Here is a 24659-nt window from a genome sequence, read left to right on the forward strand (position 1 = left end):
GAGAGTGTGTCAGCATGCTGTCTTGTAAGTTCAGCTCCCCCTCCCCCCGCCTCTCTCTCTCACACACTGACAGCCAGCAACATTCCAAAGTAATGGTTGCTTTGTCTCGGAGCAGATAAGCATGCCGGCTGTCAGAAACGGAGCTTTGAAAGGGCATATCCGCATTCCTACAGCCGAGTTCAAAACAATTACAAGAGTGGCCACTTGACTTAAGGAGATTATAGAACGTTTCCAGAGGTCAATCAGAGCGCAGTAATGCAACACCTTGTTCACACTGACGCCGGGGCGTCTCAGATGTTATTCCTCTCGCCGAGGTGGAGTACCAGGAGCGCTCTAGCCACGGAGTCAGAGTGCTCTGCGTGCCTTGCCAGTACGGACCTGGAGTAAGTTAGAGCGCACTGAGTGGCTTTAGTGTGCTCTAACTTGCAAGTGTAGCCAAGCCCTAAGAGCGGGAGATCAGGCTCAGAGGGAATAGGAACATCCTAGTCTGTTGCTGGCCAGGCCTGTGGTAGGCCAAGCAGTTGTAAAGCCTCTATATAGTTAGAAACTAGTGGTAGAAAACCGATCATGAATAAAAAACTTGCGTGTTGCACCAGACTGAAGTGTCCCTGATTCATGGAGGAGAGGGGCCAAGGGGCCGAATCCAGAGGGGCATTGTGGGTACTCCGTTTCAAGCATGTTCTCTCATGAACATCTGGCTAACCCCACTGGCTGGTTATAGAGCAGGGGTAGGCAACCTATGGCACAGGTGCCAAAGGCGGCACACGAGCTGATTTTCAGTGGCACTCAGACTGCCTGAGTCCTGGCCACCGGTCTGGGAGGCTCTTCATTTTAATTTAATTTTAAATGAAGCTTCTTAAATATTTTAAAAGCCTTATTTACTTTACATACAACAGTAGTTTAGTTATATATTACAGACTTATAGAAAGAGACCTTCTAAAAATGTTAACATGTATTACTGGCACGCGAAACTGTAAATTAGAATGAATAAATGAAGATTCGGCACAGCACTTCTGAAAGGTTACCTACCCCTGTTATAGAGAGTGGGAGGCCATGAACCCACCTCATTTCCATCCATCCCATCATCTTTGGAATGGCTAGCTAGGAAAGACTACAATTGTACTTAGTCCCTTTATGGGGAGGCAGAGGCTCCTTGTATCCATCACCTCTTGCACAGGCATGTAAGAGCTAATATAAGAATTGCCAGCATGGATTAGAAGCAAGGTCCATCTAGTCCAGTATCCTGTCACCAGCACCAGATGCTTCAGAGGAAGGTGCAAGAACTCCATAGTGGGCAGATGTGCTTTCCCTGCCATAAGTGTCATCCTGGTCTCTAATAGTTGGAGATTGGCATGAGCCCTGAAACAAGGTTTAATATCTTTCCAAACTCTTTGTCATTAATTATAACAACTCTGGATATGTGCCTTATAATGATAGACTCAAGGAGTTCAATCTATTTAGTTTAACAAATAGAAGATTAAGGGGTGGCTTGATTAGTTTGTATGCACCAACATGGGGAAGAAGTATTTAAAAATGGGCTTTTCAATTTAGCAGAGTAAGGTATAACATGATCCAGTGGCTGGAAGTTGACATTAGACAAATTCAGATTTGATATAAAGCAGAGTTTTTTAACAGTGAGAGTAATTAACCATTGGAACAACTTACCAAATGTCATTGTGGATTCTTCATTACTGACAATTTTTAAATCAAGATTGGCTGTTTTTTCTAAAAGATCTGCTCCAGGAAGTATTTTGGGAAAGTTCTATGGCCTGCGTTATGCAGGAGGTCAGACTAGATGATCACAATGGTTCCTTCTGATCTTTCAATCTATGAAATTTTATTTCTCATTTTATTGAAATCTTTCTTTCTAAAGATTAATGTCACTGTATCTTTTTTTTTTGGCTAGGCACAATGTAGCCTTGGGTGTGTGATTATATATTAACACTCAGAACATAGACAGATGCAATAGACATATTTGCAGATTTACAACAGGAGGGCTAACACCCCGAAAGGAATAAAGGCAGAAGAGGAAAGTGTGTTGCAAATGTTCTTACATGCATCACAGTATATTATAAACAGTGTTTAAAAAAGAACACAAAGAGGAAATTTTATTTTATAATTATGCAAATAATTCACCAAAGAGAGAGTCTATGGAGGAGCTTCTAATGAAATATACCTAGAAGAACACAAGAAAGCAACGGGACAATTACACCTTTTGGGTTGCTTACACTTCAAAATCAGGTTTATCAACACAAGATCATTTCCATCTGCAATAAACACCAACAAAACTCCAGCCCAGAGTGACCAAACTGTAATATATGTCTCCACCCACTCAGGAGAATTAGTATATATGTTATATAGTACTGGAAACATTTCCCCAATGTACAGAGATTGATTCCTGTGTAGTGTAGTTGTGAGTGTTACACAGTACCCATTTCCAAACTCTGCTACCTCAGGAAACTGCTCCGAGTGCCATGGAGTAATCAGCTGCATCTCATGATACAGTGACCTAAATAACTGCACCCAAAATATTATTTCTTATATGTCCTTTTATTCCCAAACTCACCATTCTATAATTTCAGATTGGAGCAGGGCAGGAACATCTACGGGACATAAACCAAGAAATTTAGAGCATAAACTATCATCGCATTCTTTGAAATCAACCAAGTCTCTGAAGTCTAATGCAACAAGCTCAACTTCCAATGGTTCAGGCTCCTTACCGGAGACGTCTTTGGATATGGACTTGAGAGCAGGTAAAAGGGAAGTAATGTGCACTGATTTTTATAAAATCAGAATGTAACAAGCCCAAACCGTGGAAACAGAAAAATTTTGCTATCGTGTCTATGTCAGACTCAGACTTCAGGCTAGGGTTTCTGTTACAGCCAGCATCTGCTAGGCACAGCAGAGTTGGAAGGTTACCAAGGAGCTGGCTCTGGCTTCCTGAGTCTCTACTCAGACTTATCGCTAAGTACAGATGGGGGCTATTCTAATTTATGCAATCTGACAAGAGCCCTCAAGAAACTGCAGAAGTGAATTCTACTTTGGGTTCGCCCCCTTCCATTCCCAACATGCTACATATACTGGGGGTTGCACAGGAGTGAGCATTGCCAGCTCTATGCCAGTTAGGGGCATCTTCACCCCCAAAGAATCCCAGCAGGAGAGTTACACCTTAAAGGGGTCTGATTTTCAGAAAGTGATAAGCACTCACACTCCGAAAAAGGAGTCTGAAGTTTGGCATGCAAAATCATTCATCATTTTTGAAACAGGCCTACTTTCTTTCTCTCCCAGGAAGTTAAAGCATAGTGATATTCTGTTCTCTCTCTTATTTGGAAAGATTTGTTGTAATGAGAGCATTACATAGAAATCTGTATTTTTAAACATGTAAACAAGGGAATCAAACCATGGTTACTGAAAATGATCCTTTATTCATTTTGCCTAGCTGAGGTGCAATACACCAGGCTCTGTAACTCCGTCTGCTTATCAGGGAAAACATCCTCGGGCAAGAAGAATATCACCTGTGGATCTATAACTGCACAGTATGCAGAAAACTAAGTTTTTGCAGTGATACCCAACCTGTTTTTTTCTGCTTAGCTGAAGACTGTCCTTTTTTGTGGCCTGTACAAATAAATGTTTGTCCAAGTATTTATTTTTTTAATTATAAAATAAGCATTCTGAAGATTGTTATAGGGCTAAAGTCCTGCTCATGCAACCCTTTTGGCTTTAATGGTGCACATGTGGGGAGAATTTGGCCCTCTCGTGTGTGTGGTGGTTGCAGTAAGCCCCTGATGTTAAGTCTTGATTTGATAATGGAATGCTGCTGAATGATGATGTATGTGACACAAAGATCCATTAATGATTTTTGTAACTGTCTGATTTAATTGTTAATTAGCATCAGCAGATCAAACCATGTTCAGATCCAAAACCTACACTTAATAAAATGCAGAACTGGTAAAAAACATAGGCTTGGAGTTTCCCAGTAAGAAGAACATGAAACAGTAATTCTGGATGTATAAAAATGCCTCCTTTTTAGAGAGTGGCAAACTTTATGGATTGTGAGGCCATGTCTACACTATACACTATGGTCGATGCAAGTTACATCAGTGTAAAGCCGCTGCAGTTAGTATATTGCTCACGTGCATGCTGAGACGTGAGTGGCAATTGCACTCTGGAAGCTTGCAATGCCAGATTGCTACCGGTCAGTGGGAAATCATTTTGGAGTTAGAAAATCCAGTGAGGGCTGTTGCCATGCAAGTGCAGGGCCATTAATCATCTCCTGTTATGCAGGACTGTCTTGGCAATGTGCATGGATGGACTGGGAGCTATGGGGTTTCTGACCTGTGCTGGGGTGACAACCAGCCCGCACATCCCTATTTTGGCACCAGTCCACCTTGCCACAGAGTACATCAACAGAAAGGGCTATTTTGATATGGTTATGTGAGTATTGGTGGATCATGGGAGACGCATCACTGATATCACGTGGGCTGTTAAGGGAAGGTGTATGACACTCATATCTTTAAGAACACAGGACTGCGTGGACGCTTGCAAGCAGGGACATTCTTTCCTGACCGATGGATTACTACTGGCAATGGTGAAATGTGAATAGTGATCTTGGCTGGACCCAGCTTACTCCTTGCTCATGAAACCGCACACCCGCAACCTTGAATCAAGAAAAGATGGCTATGCAGGTGCAGAATGACAGCTGGGATGCTGGCATTGTTTACTCACAAGACTGGATCTGAGAGAGAAAAATATCTCAATGGTTACAGCTGCCTGCTGTGTCCTACATAATATCTGTGAGACAAAGGTAGAAAAGTTTCTGCTGGGGTGAAGGTGGAGCAGCTGTTTGGTGAGTTTGAACAGCCAGACACAGTGGACATAATGTGGCTGAGGGTGGCCTAGAGAAGCACCTTAACCCCCAGCCACAGTAATGTGGTATGGTAGAGCGTGCTCTGCCTGGCCCTGCAGTTTTGAGGGTGGTTACGAACTGTGGAGTGCTTGGTGTACATGTAAGAATACCACACTATCTTTTTATGCACCTATGAATTCTGTGGTGCTTGCTGTACATTATAATTATTACACTGTGTTTTTCACTGAACCTATGAATTCTATGGTCCTGTACAATTACAAGGAGTAGGTGCTTTGAGTACCACTAGGCATTCTGCAGTATATGTTGTGAAGTAATAAAGATGAATTAATGTCCCCCAAATAGACATGTAATATGTACCAAAAACAGTGTAAAAGAAGAATGTGCAATTAAGACACACACTTCTAAAATAAATGAACAGAACAGAACTTTGAAACTGGAAAGGTAGAAAACTTTTCTGTCCATTTCGGCCTCACATACACCTACAATGGCTCTCACAGTGTACGAGATGCTGTCCTTACTGTCCTCCGGTGTGAAGAGGTAGGGTTTAGGGATTTTCTCCAGTCTGCTCTTTCCTCCTCCATGCTGTCACGCTCCAGGCTCCCTGTTCCAATGCAGCACTGGCTTGCAAGATCTCACTGAACATATCCTCCCTAGTTCTTGCCTCTCTCATCATTAGGGTCAGGTGTTCTGTGGGTGTGGAGGGAGCATCTCTCAAGACCACAACGGCAACAGCCACAGGTAAAACAGAAAAATGTATCATAGTATTTACAGTCACAAAGAAAAGCAAAAGCTAAGTTTCAGAATGCCCTTCCCTTATCCCTATAAAAGTTTAAAATCAGACATGTTTATTGACACTTCTGCTTTGGACTGCCTGCACAGCCCGCTCTCCAGTCCCAGCCATGGTGAGTACGGCCTCCCAAGAGCAGGAGGCCAGGGAGAGGGAATGGGGGAATGAGGAGGGAATTGTTCAGTTACAACACAATAATTTTCAGCTGGTTTCCATGAGTACAAGTACAGGGCAATGGCACTGAATTCTGTGGTGGTGATTTTAGCGGATATCTCACTCCTGATGGTAACAAAGGCACAGACAGGGCAACTGCTGCTGGCATCCTGGAGCTACGCAGGCCCGTAAGCCACTAGCCTGTTTCCTGCAATGGTGCCTGCTGAAGTCATTGTGGAATGGTGTGAAAAAGTGCCCTATTGTGGAGAAAAAGGTTGGCATCCCTAGAAGGCTTTGGGAGAGGACTGCAGTGTATCTCCATTAAAGTTTCACTGAGATCTTTCAGAAGGATACAAGGGACATTCCTATATACATAAACAAACTGCTCTGCAAGCCGTGCCCTCCCCTCCCTTCTCCCCACCTAATCCTACAGGGAAATGAAAAGCAGATAACACCTCTCCCTCTGCTCGCTGCATCACTACCTCTTCTCATACAAATAAAACTATGAAAAGTCGATACCTGTGTCCTGTACCTTGGGGTTGAGCCAGGCACCACCTTTACATTTAAAGTCTGTAAGGAACAATACATGTACACACAGCTTTCCCTTCACTGAGCTTCTCTATGCTCAGCTGGTGGGACTGGCTAGACCGCAGTGGAGTCTCAAAAAGATCCTGGCTCATGGCGTAGCTGGATCTCTCTCCCCGGCAAATCATGGTAGGGGTCTGTGTCTCGGGCTCCTCGGAGGTATCTATGGTGGTCTGCAGGGTGTTGGTGCTGTTGGCAGCTCATTGTAAAAGCAGCAGGTCTCTGCTTTGGCACCAGTTTGATCACTGGCTTCTCTGGCCTTGTGGTACACCTGCTGCAGTACCTTCGCTTTCACATGACTCTTCTGCTGTTCCCTGTCATATCCTTTTACCTGCATCCCTGTGCAATCTTTTCCTAGATGTCCAATTTTCTATCACTGGCCTGTAGCTATGCCTGCACATCCTTTTCCCCCCACAGGCCCAGGAGATCCAATACCTCCTGTCTACTCCAGGCAGGAGCGTGTCTAGTGTGTGGAGCTGGCCTGGTCAGCTGTGCAGTTGTACACAACAAAGGAGAGCTGCTAGGTGTGCTTGCTAAGCTGGGCAATCAGGAAAAGAAGCCACTTCAAAAATACGGAGGGTTTTTAAAAGGCAGGTGGACTTTCGTTTCTGTGACACCTGAGCAGTGGAGTTGACAACTGTGACCAGAGAAGTCATTGTCGGGCATTGTGGGACAACTGCTGGAGGAATGTTAGGGTTGACATAGGTCACACAGTGCCTACACTCACACTGTCAACTTCAGTAAGTCGTCCACCGCACAACACTGTTTGAGGAGGTGGTATTACTGCATCACCAGAATGGGGCACTTATGTCAGCCAGAGACAAATCTGAATGTAGACACGTGCAAAAAGGTCAACACAAGGCAACTTACATTGAACTAATTTTGTAACATAGACCAAGCTTCAAGTTTTATGGGCTCAGCAAACTATTTTGCTTCAGAGTGTATGCAATATATTACGTAGCACCTATCTCCATACATTTAAACCCTTCTTTACAAAGTTTCTCTATTTAAAGGGAAGCCTATGCTAACTTTTAGGGACTGCAGAACACCCCTAAAAGCAAGGCTGAGACTAGAAAGTGGGCTCTATATAGCATATCATATGCATTTTTCCTTGGAAATGTTCTCTTCACCACCCTTACCCCAATCCTCTCTCACATCCTCTCTTTTTGTGTTCTTTTTTTGCCTGCCCTCGGTTCCATTTTTCACCCAATGAGTTTGACAGAAATCCCCCCCACCCCAGTCTTTCCTACAAGGAACATGTGCACAACAATGTTCAGTTTGCAGCCAAACTTTTGAGCCACTTGGCCAATGTTTTTAAAGATGGGCGTCTAGTGTTAAGCATCTAAGTCAGTATTTATGCTCCTAAATTAGCATCCTTCCTGATTTTCAAAGATGCTGAGCTGCTGAGAGCTTTGAGTGTTCCTTGCTTCTGGAAATCAGGAGGCTTTGATTTAAGAATCTAAATACATATTTATCTCTAGCCTGCTTCTTGCTTGCTTATATATACCTGCCCCTGGAAATTTCCACTACATGCATCCGACGAAGTGGGTATTCACCCACGAAAGCTCATGCTCCAAAACGTCTGTTAGTCTATAAGGTGCCACAAGACTCTTTGCTGCTTTTACAGATCCAGACTAACACGGCTACCCCTCTGATAATAAAAACAGATTGAGAGGACCCACTCGAGACACCCATGTTTGAAAATGTTCTCCAACGTCTTCATGTGAAATTTGAAATCACGCAATGCTAAGTTTGCCCATTCCTAGTAGTCATTCTACTGTATAACAAACATCCAAGTACATGGCTTGAGTGATAAACGAGTTTTCTTTTATAGTGTAAAAAATAAACTATTTCAATTTCTACCATTTCTAGAGCTGCCAAATCTTCTCTCTGGAGAAACATTTTGCTCTGAATTCACTAGGAGCTGAATGCCATCTTTTATTTAATAAGATCATTAAACGTCAGCAAGGATGGCTGGAATCATACTGCTTGGCAAGTACTCCCTGATACCTCAGTCAACTCCCTTGTGTTGTTCAGGGCCTAATTCAGCTCCCTGAGAAGCAAACAGGAGTCTTTCCAGTGGGGGCTGGCTCAGGCCCATAGTCACCAGGCTGTTTCTGTGAGGGATGGATTTTGATGTTCTGGTAAGAAATATTCCCCCAAATAACGAAACCATCCAGAGGAATGGTAGATAGAGCCTTGCTCTTTTACTCAAGGTTTTTTCAGCATGATATGGTTAAATCAGTGACGTGCATGCCAAACTGGATAATAGCTGCACTTTTGAATGCTGTCCTCCATATCATTCCAGCTCATTATCAAACTTCAGATTTTTGATAATTGCTCTTACACAGTAAAAGACTAACCTTTACCAGAGATGAAGAAGTGAAGTGGAATATAATGGAATGATGTTTTAGAGTCTGTATATGAAATAGGAACTATAAAAGGTTCTTTTATTCAGTGAATAACTCCCACACAGCAATTAGCGGGGAAGATGAATATTTCAATGAACAGTAGCAACAGCAAGCCTTCTTGAAATTAGACAGATAACCTTCAGGTGCATGGTTTTATGGGGGAAAAGGTTAGCAGATGAAAGCAAGCAAACAAACAAAAAAGCCCCACCTAGTAATTACCCTTTTGTAACTTGAAATGCTATTAATGGGGAAGGAACCTAATATGAGAAGCAATATAACTGTCAGAGATATGCTTGCATTGTCTTCCACTGCATTAAGCCCAAGGCTACCTATTTTATTTTCAACAGTGCTGTGAATATTATCTCTATGTTTCACATCTACTGCTAAGTATCCTTTTAATACTGCTTATGGTGAAGTATTTAAGCACACCTGCTTTCTGAGACTGAATACCACAGCAAAATGAAGTGCAGCACCTCCCAGTCCTGGGCTATGCTGCAGGCTGGAAAGGACACAGAAAGGCCTGGGGTCCTATATAAGTTACGGCAGCCTCCCTGGGTTACAGGGATGCCTGGAATCTCCACAGGGTTGCACTGCATGCTGTAGCCTGCACCCCCACATTTGATGCCCTCCTCACCCCCAGCCCCACCAGCACAACTTATGGCTCCTCAGGAGCTGTCTTTACAGTGTCTGCACTGGGGGAATACACTAACAGCAAGAGCCACAGCTTTTAGGGTCACGTTTACACCACTCCAGCCCTTTTATATAGCACAAGGGGCACAGAGCAGGGATACCAGACTTTCCTCCTTAGCTTCTGTGGTTTCAGCCCTTATTGTCCCCTTATTTTTCTGTTGCTGAATCTCTTTGTATATACATGTTCACTGAATCATAGCATTAAAAATGAATTACAGTAAAGTAAAATAAGTCAAGGAGTCATAATGGCCCCAATTCTCCAGCACAGTGGGGCTCCTTTCTATCACTTTACTAGCACATGCAGCCATAGACAGCGCACCCTGACATTTCAGATCAGAGAAATTTTGTGTGGCACAGAATCACTATAGCAGCCCCACAGCCAGCCCATGCAAAGGAAAGAGGGGATGTGACTGGGTTGTCTAATTAGGGCTTGTTTACACTGGCAATTAACAGCGCTGCAACTTTCTCGCTCGGGGGGGTGAAAAAACAGTGCCCCAACGCTGGGAGCCGCGCTCTCAGTGCTGGGAGCTAGGCCCCTCTTTGGGATGGTTTTTTTAGCATGCTGGGAAAGCTCTCGCCCAGTGCTGCGCTTCGATCACACAAGGCATGGTAAAGCACTGCCGCGGCAACACTTTAGCATTGCCAGTGTAGACTAGCCCTAAGCATCTAGCTGATTTCAGCTGCTCTAATGATCCTAGTGGCTGTTGGCAGCTTGCATGAGATAGGGTAGCCAAGGGGATATTCTAATGTGTGCTGGGGATTTGGCTGGCACATGGATGCTCCAGCACTGGGGCAATGCAAAAGTTACTTAAAGCTAACTCTGCCCCTTCCCCCAGCTGGTCCTGAGAATCTGGCCCAATGTGTTGTTTACACTCTGTTTTCCAAATCTCTTCTGGCCCCATTAAGCTCTTTGCTGAATTGTGTGTGTATTCAGTTAGTGCCTAGAATGGTTTCTAACCTGGTCATGAAGAAACAAAGACTGTATAGACTTTTCTGAGGACTGGTGGTTCAAAAAATAATTTATTTTGATAAAGGTGGGATTGGTGAAAGAGAAAGTGAATCCAAAATTTAATCTATGCAGCTACACGTATTGTACTCTTCACTTCTCCAGTGGCTGGAGGAGCAGTACAAGGATAAGTATATATCCTGATAAAGAAGCCAGGCTATTTGAGCCTAAAGGAAAACTCACTCTCTTGCCAACCTGCTACGTTACTTACAATGAGTTAATAAAAAAGTGACCCAGTGGGACATAACTGATTTTCTAAAAACTTTTGGTAAGGAGTCTTACAAGAGACTCAAAGGAAATAAATGACCACAAGGAGAGGGACAAACGAGCTAGATTAGAAACTGGGCAAGCAATAAGAAGCGACGATGCTGGAGTGTTGACTGCTACTCAGCAAGGCGAGAAATAGCTGGGAGTCCATCTCTCTTTCTCATGTTAGAGGTATAACAGTGGGAAGGTCAACAGGCAAACTGCAGGAGAGGTGGATGTTTTAGTCCTCAGTAGTCCGATTTTCATTCTGAAGAGCAAAATCTGGAAGTAAACTTAAAAATACATCAACTTGCTTATGCAAAAAGCACAGCACCATTTGTTCTAGGAAGGTGGTTAGCTTCAGTTTACATCATGTGTCTAATGGCTTTTCCAGCTAAACAGTGTATCATTTATGTTTCAAACGCAGCATTGTTTAGGTTGTCAGCAAGACTGAAGATGTGTAATTTTCTTTGGGCTTGAATAATATCTTCTGCACAGGCCCCATTACATTTGCTCTCCTTTAGCATATCTCCACTGACATTCTGTCATAGAATTGTGCAGTGATATTATTCACAGGAATACGAGATGCACAAAGACAAATCTAATTAAAAATTGTTATGCTCTCATGATTCACACCCTAATAATTTTTAGTAACTGGAATAGCTTCTGATGCTGCAGTTCCAGTTTAGCATCTAAAATGAAGGCTCAAGATTTGTTACAAAAACAAATTATGTCCCACACTAGGTTTTTAGTTGCATCTGCTGAATGTGTTCACTCTGGGGATATGTTCATCAGAAGCTCTTTTGATTTCTGAATTGTTCTTAGTTACCCTTAAATTGCTTGTTTACAGCTGGTACATACACCAGAAAAACATGTTCTGCTTTAAACTGGCTCACATAGGGAATTTTTAAAAATCCATTAAGATTTTCTGTCAAATCACAGCTGGTTATTAACACTGGGCTAGATTATGCCTTTAGATCCATCACTGAACAAGGGGGTGATGTGTAAGCTGCACTACCCCAGCAATAGTACTGGGAGGCACAGTGTCTCAGAGATACATCTGGGAAACAAAGTTCCCTCTCTGCTCTCTTGCTTTGGGCAAGTTAGATGTAGTAATTTGCTGCTCATAGAGTTTAGGGCCAGAAGGGACCATCATGATCAGCATCCTGGAGACCACAGAATCTCACCCACTCACTCCTATAATAGACCTCTAACCTCTGGCAGAGGTAATGAAGTCCTCAAATCATGGTTTAAAGACTTCAAGTTGTAGAGAATCCACCATTTACACTAGTTCAAACCTGCAAGTGACCCATGACCCATGTTGCAGGGGAAGGCAAAAAACCCTCAGGGTCTCTGCCAATCTGATTTAGGGAAAAATTCCTTCCCAACCGCAAATAGGGCGATCAGTTGGACCCTGAGCATTTCAGCAGGACCCAACAGGCAGGCACCAGGGAAAATTTCTCTGTAGTAACTCACTAGCCGTAACTAATGTCTCATCATTGGCCATTGGGGATATTTGCTACTAGTAGTCGCAGATTGCCTATAATGGCATGTAGCCAGTCTCATCATACCATCCCCTCCATAAACTTATCAAGCTCAGTCTTGAAGCCAGTTAGGTTTTTTGCCCCCACTGCTCCCCTTGGAAGGCTGTTCCAGGACTTCACTTCTCTGACGATTAGAAACCATCATCTAATTTCAAGCCTAAACTTGTTGATGGCCAGTTTATATCCATTTCTTCCTGTGTTAACACTGGTGCTTAACTTAAATAACTCCTCTCCCTCCCTGGTATTTATCCCTCTGATGTATTTATAGAGAGCAATCATATCTTCCCTCAGCCTTCATTTGGTTAGGCTAAACAAGCCAAGCTCTTTGAATCTCCTCTTGTAAGATAGGTTTTCCATTCCTTTGATCATCCTAGTAGACCTTCTCTGCACCTGCTCCAGTTTGAATTCATCTTTCTTAAACATGGGAGACCAGAATTGCATATAGTATGCCAGATGAGGTCTCACCAGTGCCTTGTATAATGGTACTAACACTTCTCTAGCTCCACTGGAAATACCTTGCCTGATGCCTTCCCAGGATCACAGTAACTTTTTTCACAGCCATATCACATTGGCAGCTCATAGTCATCCTGTGATCAACCAATACACCCAAGTAATTCTCCTCCTCTGTTGCTTTCAACTAAGTCCCCAGCTTATAGCAAAACTTCTTGTTGTTAGTCCCTAAGTGCATGATTGTCCACTTTGCACTCTTAACTTTCATCCTATTTCTATTACTCCAGTTTTCAAGGCTATCCGGACCCTCTTTTATGATATTCCAGTCCTCCTAAGTATTGGCAATACCTCTCAACTTTGTGTCATTCGCACAAATCTGGATCAGCACAAAATTACCACATCCTCCCCATGCCAGCTTAAGTACACAGAGCAGTGCACTAGGAGAAATGGAGCCAAGACTCTGCCAATTCCTCACCCGTTCCCACCCACCTTCCTCCAGGGAGACTGAATGGGCATCCAGCATCTGCTTACTCCTCAGCATTCAGGCCCAAGTTCCATGTCACTCACACTGGAGTACATGGGTAGTTCTCACTCCTCTGCATGGGCATGCACTACAAGACACATTCTAGCCCAATGTATTTAGGGCATATTAACAACCTGTGCAATAGATATGTATGTTACTGCATGACTGTTGAATCATTACAAATTGTGTAAATTATCCTTTGATATCCACTCAAGATTCAATAATGTTTACAGCTAGATAGCTGGGATATTCCTAGATGTTCAGTCTCTCTTTAGATATCAGAAGACTGTTATTTGATAAATGAAAGGCAAATCATTAAGGCAAACCGACTCACAGGTTACAAATCAAAATACTGTATAGAATAATTATCTGTTGCATAATATAGTTCAATCTTAATACACAATACTGAATGCTTTTAAGCATCAGAGAGTATTTAGCACATAATAGAAAACTCCAGGATCCAAATTAAATGCATAGTTAAAGTTTTAAAGATACCCACACGAATTACTCCAGATGGGTTATTTCATTTTCTGAGCATTCATCTAACAGAAATTAAGAGATTTTTTATGCTCATTTTCCTCTCTGCAGAGAAGTGACACCAAAGAAATCCCTTTAATAAACCAATATGAAAATAGATTCTGAACATTCATATATTAAAACTAGTGAGGCATTCTTAGAAGCTGTCAAGAAGGTTGGGATGATGTGATGTTACAGTCGTGGAGAACAGTAGGAGTTTCAGGCTAATGACTGGTAAATGCCTTTCACCACCTGTCAAATATCACAAAGAAAATTAAATTCCACTAGCTCCTCTACTGGACACTCTGGGTTTACATCTTCTAGCAAGTTTGGAAGCCATTCTCTCAAGCTTTAACCAATAAGCTATCATTCTCGGTGCTGCATCGCTAAGCAATGATTCTGAGAGCTCATCAGAGTTGGCCTTCCAACCTACCTCTTGCAACACAGAAGTAGTGGGTTAGTGTTATTTCTGCCTCTAGAGACACTGATAAATCTTTTACTATTTGAAAATAGAATTGAATAACTTCCAAATCTAAAGGCTCATTTCTGATCAGATGTTACCGTGAGGTCTTGTATCTCAGTCTCGAAAAGTCTGCTCAGGCCCATGTGCCCTTTTTACAACACACATGATTTAGAATGGAGCTCTAAGTGCTGGACAGTGTAACATATTCAATACTAATTCAATGTATTTCTGTCATAAAAAGGTTGCCTTCAATAATTACTACTGACCAGATGCTGCTCAGAATCATGCAGTGCCAAGATAATGATTGCTAGGGCTTCCTCAACACTGGCCACCCATTTTGGTGGCTCATAATATGTTTTGTGCCCTATTGATGGAGACTATGAACACTCCAGAGAGATGGGCCAATGGTAAACTGGAAATGATTAAAATGAAAGGTGTGAAGACAGTTTTGCATCCTTTTATTTTTCAGTGGTGAATAGCATCAGATTGACAGTCCTAGAAACAGAACTCTCTTGTTATCCCTTTAAAAGGAACAACATAGGCAGTACAAGTGCACAGTTCCTTGACAAAGTGACTCACCTGACCTGCAAAGACAATCAGGAAGATTAAGAGCAGTTAAGTGATTCTGCCAAGGTCACACAGAAAGACAGAGATGGAGCTGAGAATAGAACCCAGAACTCTGGACTGCCAGTCCTGTGCTCTAAGCAATAACTATGCTCTGTCTCTGACAGAAGCATTTACTCTCCATGTACGGTCAATCTCTGGCCTCTCCGATTATGCTGCCAAAACAGGTGCCAGTTTGTGGTAATTGTAAGGAGTTTTTCTGTGATATATTTAGCCTCTTGCCCACTAGAAAATGGACAGGAAATAATCACATAAATTACACAGGCCACTCAACAGCAATCAGATAATAATCTCATTATTACTAATGACCTGAGCTGTATTTAACTCAGTGACTTTGTGATACCATAATTTAACATACTATTAACAACTTCCATTTAAACAGGAGTTACTGAAGCTGTCGCTCAAGTGCTGGATGTACACTACACCCCAATGCACTACACAGCTCTGTGCTTGGCAGATCACTGGTTAGATAGGTTCCAGAGCACTTCCCACTAGCCCAACATGAAGGTGAAATGGTCAAGACCAAGTAAGCAGGACCAAAGGTGGGGGAGGTGTCACCAATGATCCTCAGTCCAATCTTACAGAATTCTCCTAGGAAAAGTACAACTAAAAATAGTGCATACTCATAAAGAGACCTGAGAAATGAAAACAAAGTTTTGGTTTGTTCTCAGTGTCAAAGACAGAGACTGGAGAAACCAAAAGACAACAAAAAGTAGCAGTGAGAAGAGAATTGACAACAATGCCCATGATCCTCTCTCTGTTATTTTGTATGCCTCTAGCAGAGCCAGTTCAGATAATACTTGCAAATCTGTAGCTCCAGGGCTCTCAGGTCACAAGGACTGTAAAAGATCATACTGGCCTTTTAAGGTTAATCCAAACTTGCAGGCCTATTACTCAGACCTTGGCTCCTTTAAGACCAAGGATTCTGAGAGCTGGAGTACTCAGAAAGGTTGTGTATCGGGAAGCGGGGCCTCCTGGGAGAAGGGGATTGGGTTATAAATGAGACATCCTTTTGGTCAATAAGAGGTTAGGGATTGAGATCTGGAGTGAGCCTTTCCACATGGACTCAGAGGAGAGGTTTGGAGCAGAATCTGCAAAGGGATCTGTGGCTAGAAGCTGTAAAAGAGAAGAGAGGGGCCTTGGGACAATACATTTCTGGTGGCAGCTAAAGGCTGGGGAACTGTTAAGAGGTCCCAGGATGGGGCTTCTGCAGAGGGTAGGAGGAAGTCACCCTTCACCTCTGTTTCAAAATGGCTAACCCTGGGTGAAAGGCTATCTGATTTAGCTGGACTCTTGTTTTGCCCTAGAAGGGGAGGACTCTTATTGGTTTAGCGGGAGTGCTAAACTCCAACTCAGTTCTATCACTAGAAGGAAGTGCCAATGGGAAACTGAAATACAGATGCAGTGTCTGCTGGAATGGGGACATATATACCCTGTCACAAGGCCTTACTACATCAGGAACAGTCTCTCCTGCTAATGTGAAGCTTACTACTCCTGCACAAGTGCTGTGGCAAATGGAGCATCACTTGTTCAGACTGACAGAGCTCTTCAGCAATAACTTGAGTCAACTGTGATTTGGGGATGTACACCATATATCATGACATTTGCACATTCTCCCTCCTCTTGTTTGAGAAGAAACTGCAATCCATGAATCTTCTAACTCCCTCCAAAGGTATGTGCGCCACCTCAGGGCATAAAACATATACCTTTGGCAGGCAGAAACTTTGCCCTTGACCCACACTTAAGTCCTCCCTTTTGGATGTCTCTATCGTCAGCACATACCAATGGTCCAGGACGGTGCATACACATGCATCTTCAGGAACACTGACCTGTATGGAAAGCTCCAAGCAGGGACCTTCTTTCCAGACCAGATGATTCCAGTGCAGGGGATGCTGAAATGCCCATAGTGATCCTGGGAGACCCAGTGTACCTCTTACTCCCAATGGCTCATGTAGCCTTACATGGGAAACCTGGACAGCAGCAAGGAGCACTTCAACAATAAGATGAGGAGGTGAAGAATGACCGTAGAATGTGCCTTTGGCAGATTAAAAGTGCACTAGTGCTGCCTTTATGGTAGGTTAGACCTAAATGAGAAAAATATTCCTATGGTCATAGCAGCCTGCTGCACGCTCCATAATATTTGCAAAGCTAAGGGTGAAAAGTTTCCCCCGGGTGGAGCGCAGAGGCAGATTGCCTGGCGGCTTATTTTGAGAAGCCAAATACTAGGGCTATTAGAAGGGCATAACGGGGACTATTTGAATCAGGGAGGCTTTGAGGCAACATTCTGACAATGAGCACCAGTAATGTGTCTTTGTATACAACACTCTGCCATGCTTTGTTAACTTGCCACCTTGCATGAAAATTGTGATGATTCCTGACTGGGATTAAAAGCTAAATGTGTCCCCATATTCCCAAGTAACATCAGCTTTTAAATTGTAAATATTATGGAAATGCCCTGATCCAAAACTCTGCATCAGAACCACGCCCCCCGCACCAAATTGTGACAGCTGGATTCAGATCCAGAGTCCAGATCCTTGGCTTTGGCTGAGGAGCACACAGTACAATTTGGGAGTGTGTGAAAAGGGGGCTTTATACCCTCCTTGTTCTCCCTCTTCCTGCATTGCTTTAATTTGTGCCAGCTGTCAGCAGCCCCAAGGGGCCAATATGGCCACTGAGGACTGCCAGAATGCAGGGAAGCCCATCATGTACATCCTTTTCATTGAACATGCCCCTATGCTAGCTGCTGGAAGAGGTGGTAGTTTAGGAGTCTCCAAGCCACGAGAGGATCCCTTACACTGAAGTGAACTTCCCAGGGTCAGCTACATATGCTTAGGTCCAGCATTCTCCAATAATGTCATGTGCAGTGGTCAAACTGCAGAAGAAAATCGGGGCCTCAGATTTTATTTTGCCTGCTCCAATCTCTCTCGTGGGTCTGAATATCGTGAGACTTTGGGGAAGTTCACATCTGGATTTATACCCTAACACTGCAGCATGGGCCAATCTTGAATATAATCCCAATGTGATTTACAAGTTTATCTCAGCTAAATCCCAGTTTTAGGTACACACATCTGGTGTTTCATTCTCTGTGCTATTCTAGTAGATGTTCAACAGTTTGTGGATTGTATTTGTCCCCCAGTGAATAAAAATAATGAAAGCAATTAGTTCCTAGTGTTTGGAAATACATACTCCTCCTTTATGGGGAATCTAAACAATTTTACATAACTATGTGACATTAAGCTGTCACAATGTGCTACAGTTGCAGCACTCCATATTAAGCATAATGTACACAACTATGCCGGTGTGGGTGGACAATATAATCAGGCCATCCTCAAAGGTACCTAAATTTGTGAGCAGCCTACACGCTGTATCCATACAATGGGACTTATGAGGGATGATCGTGATAAGAACTTGTTTACTAAAAAGAACCCAATAAAGAGTCCTAATTTGAATTTTTGACTTACATACTTTTTATGTATCCATGACCTGTTTTTCTACACAGACTCAACCTGTGCATACTCCTCTGATTTCTGAATGTTAAATATGGCATAGTGGTGAGTGCAGATATTTTGGCTGTCAGACAGAAAAATCAGGAGATTCCTGTACGGTTTTAGGATCTGATTTTTTTTTTTATCACTTTACATGGGACAAGTTCAATTTATGCTGATTGGATTTTGTGCTGAGATCCAGCAAATCCCCTCTATCAAAAATTCATATTTTATTTAGATTGGTGGAGAGAAATAGACAGTGATTCAAAATATGGATGCTGCAAGGCTATGAAAGAAGGAAAATGTCCTATTGTCTAACAGCTAAATAAGGGAATGTGGAGGAAAAAAAATACTCCAAATACAGATCTTTGCCCTTAATCATCCCCCCCTTTCCCAAGCTGAGGAAAAAGAGAGTGTTGCCTGCTTATACTAAGGGTATATTTGACCCAGAGGGTCCAATTCCCAATATCTTGGGGATGCAAGTCAATGGGGTCATCTCAGAGCAGAATTTGGTCCATAAATAAAATTTTCCTCTTAATTGCCTAATCTGGGATACTAAGAACCATAGCACTAATAACTTTGAAGTAGTGTAACATAAAGAAAGCTAATAAGTTACTGTTCTGTCAAATGATCTGTTATCACTTCTACCATCTACATGCTCAATAGTTTGTGGTTTGTACTTGTTAACCAGTGAATTAAAAATAATTGAAGAAATGAGCTACTAATATCTGGAGTTACAATCTCCTCCTATATAGGGAATCTAAACATTTCCTATAACTATCTGCCAAAAGATCTGTGTTATCAGTCCTACCAGTCATATCTGACAGGTATATGGGTGATCACAAGATAACAGGCCTCAATTCTGCAACCGCTGGTATATCTCCTTAACTTTAACCACGAGTCATTCTAATGAAGTCAAAGGGATTGCTCAAGTCAGTAAAATTAAGCACGTATGTAAGCATTAGCAGCAATGGAGCCATAGTTTGCTACCTTAAATTGTCTTTTGGCAGCCCACTGGATTACTGTGCTACACCTGAATTTGTCCACATTTCTGTAGGGCACTGATCTATACAATAGTAAAAATCAACACAGCTTCATGACTTGATATCTTTTCCTATAGATGTTCATTATCTGTGTTTCAATATGTTTTTATCCAATATTAACACATGCTGCGGAGGACTATGTTAATTAGTAGACTTTACACTTATCTATAATCTTTTGAAAACCTGAAAGGTTTCCTATATAAGTAGTACAGGGTATATTTCTTTTGTAAAATATTTAACAAAGCCTTAAGAAATATTTACTAGGTAATAATAAAAAAAAATCTATTCACAAGTATCTCAATGAGAAAAAAATGACTGCAGATAATACCTTTAAGAGCCTCTCTTTTCCTCCTCCCTCCCCACCTCCAATGGCTGAAAAGCCAATAAAAGAATTCTCCACCTCCCACACAGTTCAGTACTGGATCTGTGTGCATTATCCCAATCATACTTTGCGACTTAGGAGTGGGGAAAGGAATTAGTTAATGTACTAAGGAATCTTAATTTCAAACATAATTATATACCTTTTAAATGGTCTTTCTTACTGACATGCTACAGGTTGAGAATTAAACATTTCTCAACAATTTCAACTCAGCCTGGACAGAAGACACATTTAAAGAGATGTCTCTGGCACACAGGCATTCAGCTAATCAGACTTCACACGCATCGGTCAATATTACAGAACAACTGAGATCTATCACTGACAACGATATTGTAGATCAAGGATGGACTGAAGACTCCTTTCCAGGATTAGAAATACTGTGCACAATTTATGTTACATATGCTGTAATCATTTCAGTGGGTCTCCTCGGAAATGCTATACTCATCAAAGTCTTTTTCAAGATTAAATCTATGCAGACGGTTCCAAACATTTTCATAACCAGCTTGGCTTTTGGAGACCTGCTTCTTTTGTTAACCTGTGTGCCAGTAGATGCAACACGCTATATTGTGGATACCTGGCTCTTTGGAAGAATTGGCTGCAAGCTGTTATCTTTTATCCAGCTAACTTCAGTTGGAGTATCAGTGTTCACTTTAACTGTTCTCAGTGCTGACAGGTAGGTCTGCAGCAATTTGGTTTGTCAGGAAGTACTTGTGCATTAAGATAGAAATGAATAAAAGGGAAGAAGCCATCACTTTGCATTAATCTGTAATACTTAGTCCTTGGATAGATAAATATGATGTTAAATGTTCCCATTAAAAACTAGATGATTTTTCCAATGATCATTAAAAATCAACTCCAATTTGTTTAAGAGATCAATATTCTCTGAAAGTGTTAATGAAGTGAATTTTAAAATAATTTTAAAACATAATCTGACCTTTTATTAGTTTGAAGTGATGTAAGAAAGGCATTTTCCCCTCTACTGAATCAAGAAAGATAAAAGGCTCACAGCAGGGAAAAGATAGTTTGTATATTGGTGCTACCTAGTGGTGTACAGAAGAAGTCAATGAGGATGAACAACACATCCTCATGTGTAAAGGACTAAGGACAATGGGAATCCTTCCATTCACTTCCATGGGCTTTGGATCAGGCCTTAAAACTCTGACTAAACTAAACTGACTGCCACTGAGGGGTAAAATATAATCAAAACTGTTAGTTCAAATTACTTTTAAGACTCTTTACAATTTGAAGGCTATTGCAATACAATAATAATTTTAAGCATGGCAATTGCTCACTATGATTGAGATGCAATGTAGCACTATTTCAATATTTTAATTGCTATTGTACTTCTAGTTACTGTAGCTTTTCCAGTGACATTTTACTTCATAGGACCTCAAATTAAACTCAGACTAATCTGAATACTTTATTATTAGAGCATATAAGTGCTTCCATCTGACTGACTTCACAAGTGATTTGGAATAACCCTTTTCACCAAGAAGCGTTTACAATGTGCTTTATTTATGACTGAATAACAACAAATAGAAGGCAGCAGTGTAATGAGCATGAATTATCAAAGACTACAAACAGTCAAAGTGAACTCTCAAGGTTAAAGGAAGGAAAAGGTTTTCAAATACCAGTAACTAGAAAAACTAGTTAATAGCAAACTAGGTCAAGTATATAGAATGAAAAAAAAAATCAATCCAAGTCGGTATTAGGACAATGGGCAACTGCTGCTGAATTCAATTCTTACTGGATGCCATCGTGTAATTGCCTGGAACAATATTTTAATCCAGTAATTATATGGTTAAAATGACTCTGAAAGTTTAGAACATGTGTTATTATAACACCATGAGCTACTGTATTCTGATTGGCTATGAGGGCCTGGGCTCAGAAAACGGTTATTACTAAAGTTCTAGTCTGCAGTAGTGTGTTTAATTTTGCCCAGAGGAGAAACAGAGGGCCAGATCCTCACTTGGTGTAAACTGGTACAACTCCACTGAAGGCTCTGCCTTCCCTCCATACTGATCTGTGTTACGTTTCACTGTATTCTCTTTCATGGCTGTCTCCTGCCCTCTTCCATGGATCTCCCCAATCTGCCTAACCCAGGGCTCATCCATTCTGAGAGCAGGGAGTGTGGTTTCATGCGCTCCCCAGTTCCCTATGCCCAGTCCTCCCTCTTGGTCCCTTGCCTTCCTCTCTATGTCCCCTCTCCACATTCTCCTGTCCCCACACATTTACCCAGGTCCTCCCCCGCCCCCTCCCCCCCCCCGGTCTGGCTAAGCCCACTTGTTGCAGCAGTACAGCCAGGAGTCAACAGCAGGTCAGTTTATAAGTGTCTATATATTATTTTAAATCTTGCTCTGTATACATGTGTAAACTGTCCTGTATGAGTGTGACCTGGGCTGTGATTGTTTTGCACAAGGAATCAGTGCGAAAGTTTTCTTTTGCCTGGTCCAAAAACAAGAACAAACCATCAGCAACCAAGGAATGGCTTGCAGCCATCAGGAAAACAAATATCCCTGAACTTATAAAGCCTCTTGAGAGCAGAATAGTCCATCTGGAGTAGCAAAATGGTCAGTTTCCAGTCCTGCCCCTCATTCCAAGTCTGGGAGCTTCCTGGTCCTTCTTCTAGGCTGAACTAGACTGGGAAGGAGCACTCCATCGTCCCTTCAAGTGCCCTCCTCTGCCTTTTGTTGCTATGTCTACCTCGACAAAACTTTAATTCAACCCTTTCATGCTTACCTTTAATGTGGGGCATGTGCAACTCCACACAAGCTCTTTATATTACATATCTTTGTAAATTCCCCATTTACCTCCCCTTGTGCACACATAATACAGAATATACAACTCCACCTCTCCGCCCCCCCAAATATTAACTTACACATGAAACCCCACCAAACACTAGATGGCACCTCTCCTCAGAATGGTTTACAAAGCAAACTGAATTTGGAGTTTGCAGACCAGTCTATTTTGGACATATGATCATTCTGGGGGAGAAAAGTTTCAAGACAATCAAAGTCAATAGGATTTAAGTACATGCTTAAAAGTTCATCCTTGAGCTTCTGCCTTCCTTATGGAGAGGCTAGCATCACTTTAAATTCCCAAGACAATTATGTTAACCTTAGTGAAGATATATCAGGCATGAATTTGTCCCCACAAATTTAAATTATTGGTGCCACAAGACTAATGTTACTACATTTTTTCTAACACTATGATGTTGGTTGTGTTTCTAGGTACAGAGCTATTGTTAAGCCCTTGGAACTGCAAACATCAGATGCAGTTCTGAAGACCTGCTGTAAAGCTGGCTGTGTTTGGATTGTCTCCATGATATTAGCAATCCCAGAAGCTGTATTTTCGGATTTATATTCATTCAGCAATCCTGAAAAAAATGTATCTTTTGAAGCATGTGCCCCTTATCCTGTATCTGAGAAGATTCTGCAAGAAGCTCATTCTCTGGTTTGCTTTTTGGTGTTCTATATTATACCGCTAGTTGTCATTTCTGTCTATTATTTTCTTATTGCCAAAACATTGTACAAAAGCACATTCAACATGCCAGCTGAAGAACATGGCCATGCCCGTAAACAGGTAAGTAAGGATCACAATCTCAGGTGCCCATCTTTTAGAAATCTAAGCATAGTGATGAAATCTTAATTTAATCTGAGTGCAAACATTTTACATATACAGTATACACAGCAGACAAGTAACAAGTCTATGCAAAGTGCAGCCTGTATACACAGGCAGCAATAGCCTTGATTCAGCAAGGCATTTAAGCATGTGCTTAAATCCTATTGATTTAATTTTAAGTATGTGTTTAAATGCTTTGCTGAATAGCAATGGATTATACTTTGCTGAATCAGGACCACACTGAATTTAGTAGTTATGACACCTTTCACTAAATTCTGAACACTGAGGGACAGAGCCTGCATTAGAATGCATTAGCTAACATGTTAACATCACATCCTTAAATCCTTGTCTAGATGAGGCCTCAGTGGGTTCTATCAGACCAAAGGGTGGGAGAGGGAGTTTCATAATCAGATGCTCCCAAGTGAAAACACCCTGTCCAAAGGCACAAAAATGTAAGGGTGAAAATGAAAATGCTTTAGTTTCTGCTTTGTTGCCAGGCTGCCTTTCAATAATGATCGCTGGTAGACTGATTTTTATTAAGGGTCTCAGAGCTCTCTAGGGAGTAGCATAATACATAAATACGTATTATTAATACTAGATATGCAATTATTTTTTCCTAGATTGAATCTCGCAAGAGAGTGGCAAAAACAGTGCTGGCGCTAGTTGGTTTGTTTGCCCTCTGCTGGCTGCCTAACCACATTCTCTATTTGTATCGATCTTTCACCTACCACTCTTCCGTAGATGCCTCTGCCTTTCATCTTATAGTCACTATTTTCTCCCGGGCTCTGGCCTTCAGCAATTCCTGTGTCAATCCCTTTGCTCTTTATTGGCTGAGTAAAAGTTTCCGGCAACATTTTAAAAAGCAAATCTTGTGTTGCAAGGCGAGGCTGCCCACACAGCCTCCGAGCAACACACCTACCAGAGCGTTGTCAGCCACAGGCAGCACAAATGGCTCAGAAATCAGTGTTACTTTGCTAACAGATTATAGTATCACAAAAGAAGAGGAGAGTGTTTAGTTCTTCGATCATGGAGAAGTGCCAACATCATGCTTTCCCCAAGATTCTAGTGCACCGGGACCCTGCTAGGAGCTGCAAGTAAACAAAAGAATGCATCCTTTATACAGTCTGTGAAAGCATCTTCAGCAGGACTTCTTAACATCTTCAATTATACAATGGAGAAATCACACCAGTGTGTGTGGGGAAAAGAAGAAACACAACTGATGTAAGCTCAGTCAAGAGGATAGTGCCTATTCCCCGGAAATGCTAT

At 41.9% G+C, this 24659-nt stretch overlaps 2 protein-coding genes across 8 annotated transcripts in view; both read left to right on the forward strand.

Annotated features, from left to right (window-relative positions):
• Positions 1–5277, forward strand: part of ADGRG4 (adhesion G protein-coupled receptor G4) — a 116158-nt gene extending 110881 nt beyond the window's left edge. For all 7 annotated transcript variants that reach the window (XM_045029670.1, XM_045029675.1, XM_045029674.1 and 4 more), the window contains 2 exons: positions 2583–2753; positions 3440–5277. In XM_045029670.1, coding sequence (XP_044885605.1) covers positions 2583–2753; positions 3440–3552 — 284 coding nt within the window. In that variant the 3' untranslated portion in view covers positions 3553–5277. The remainder of the gene's footprint in view (positions 1–2582; positions 2754–3439) is intronic.
• A 14734-nt stretch (positions 5278–20011) lies between these two features.
• Positions 20012–24409, forward strand: BRS3 (bombesin receptor subtype 3). The gene is made up of 3 exons (XM_045029679.1): positions 20012–20445; positions 23003–23354; positions 24014–24409. The coding sequence occupies exons 1-3, from the start codon at positions 20012–20014 to the stop codon at positions 24407–24409; spliced, it is 1182 nt and encodes a 393-aa protein (XP_044885614.1).
• Positions 24410–24659: the final 250 nt, after the last annotated feature.

Source organism: Mauremys mutica, chromosome 9 (genome assembly GCF_020497125.1).
Source record: "Mauremys mutica isolate MM-2020 ecotype Southern chromosome 9, ASM2049712v1, whole genome shotgun sequence".
NCBI classification, from domain to species: domain Eukaryota; kingdom Metazoa; phylum Chordata; order Testudines; family Geoemydidae; genus Mauremys; species Mauremys mutica.

Coding starts and splice junctions, on each gene's coding strand:
- BRS3 (XM_045029679.1), top strand. CDS start 20,012: ATGTCTCTGGCACACAGGCATTCAGCTAATCAGACTTCACACGCATCG. Junction 20,446..23,002: donor ACTGTTCTCAGTGCTGACAG/GTAGGTCTGCAG, acceptor TTGTGTTTCTAG/GTACAGAGCTATTGTTAAGC. Junction 23,355..24,013: donor ATGGCCATGCCCGTAAACAG/GTAAGTAAGGAT, acceptor ATTTTTTCCTAG/ATTGAATCTCGCAAGAGAGT.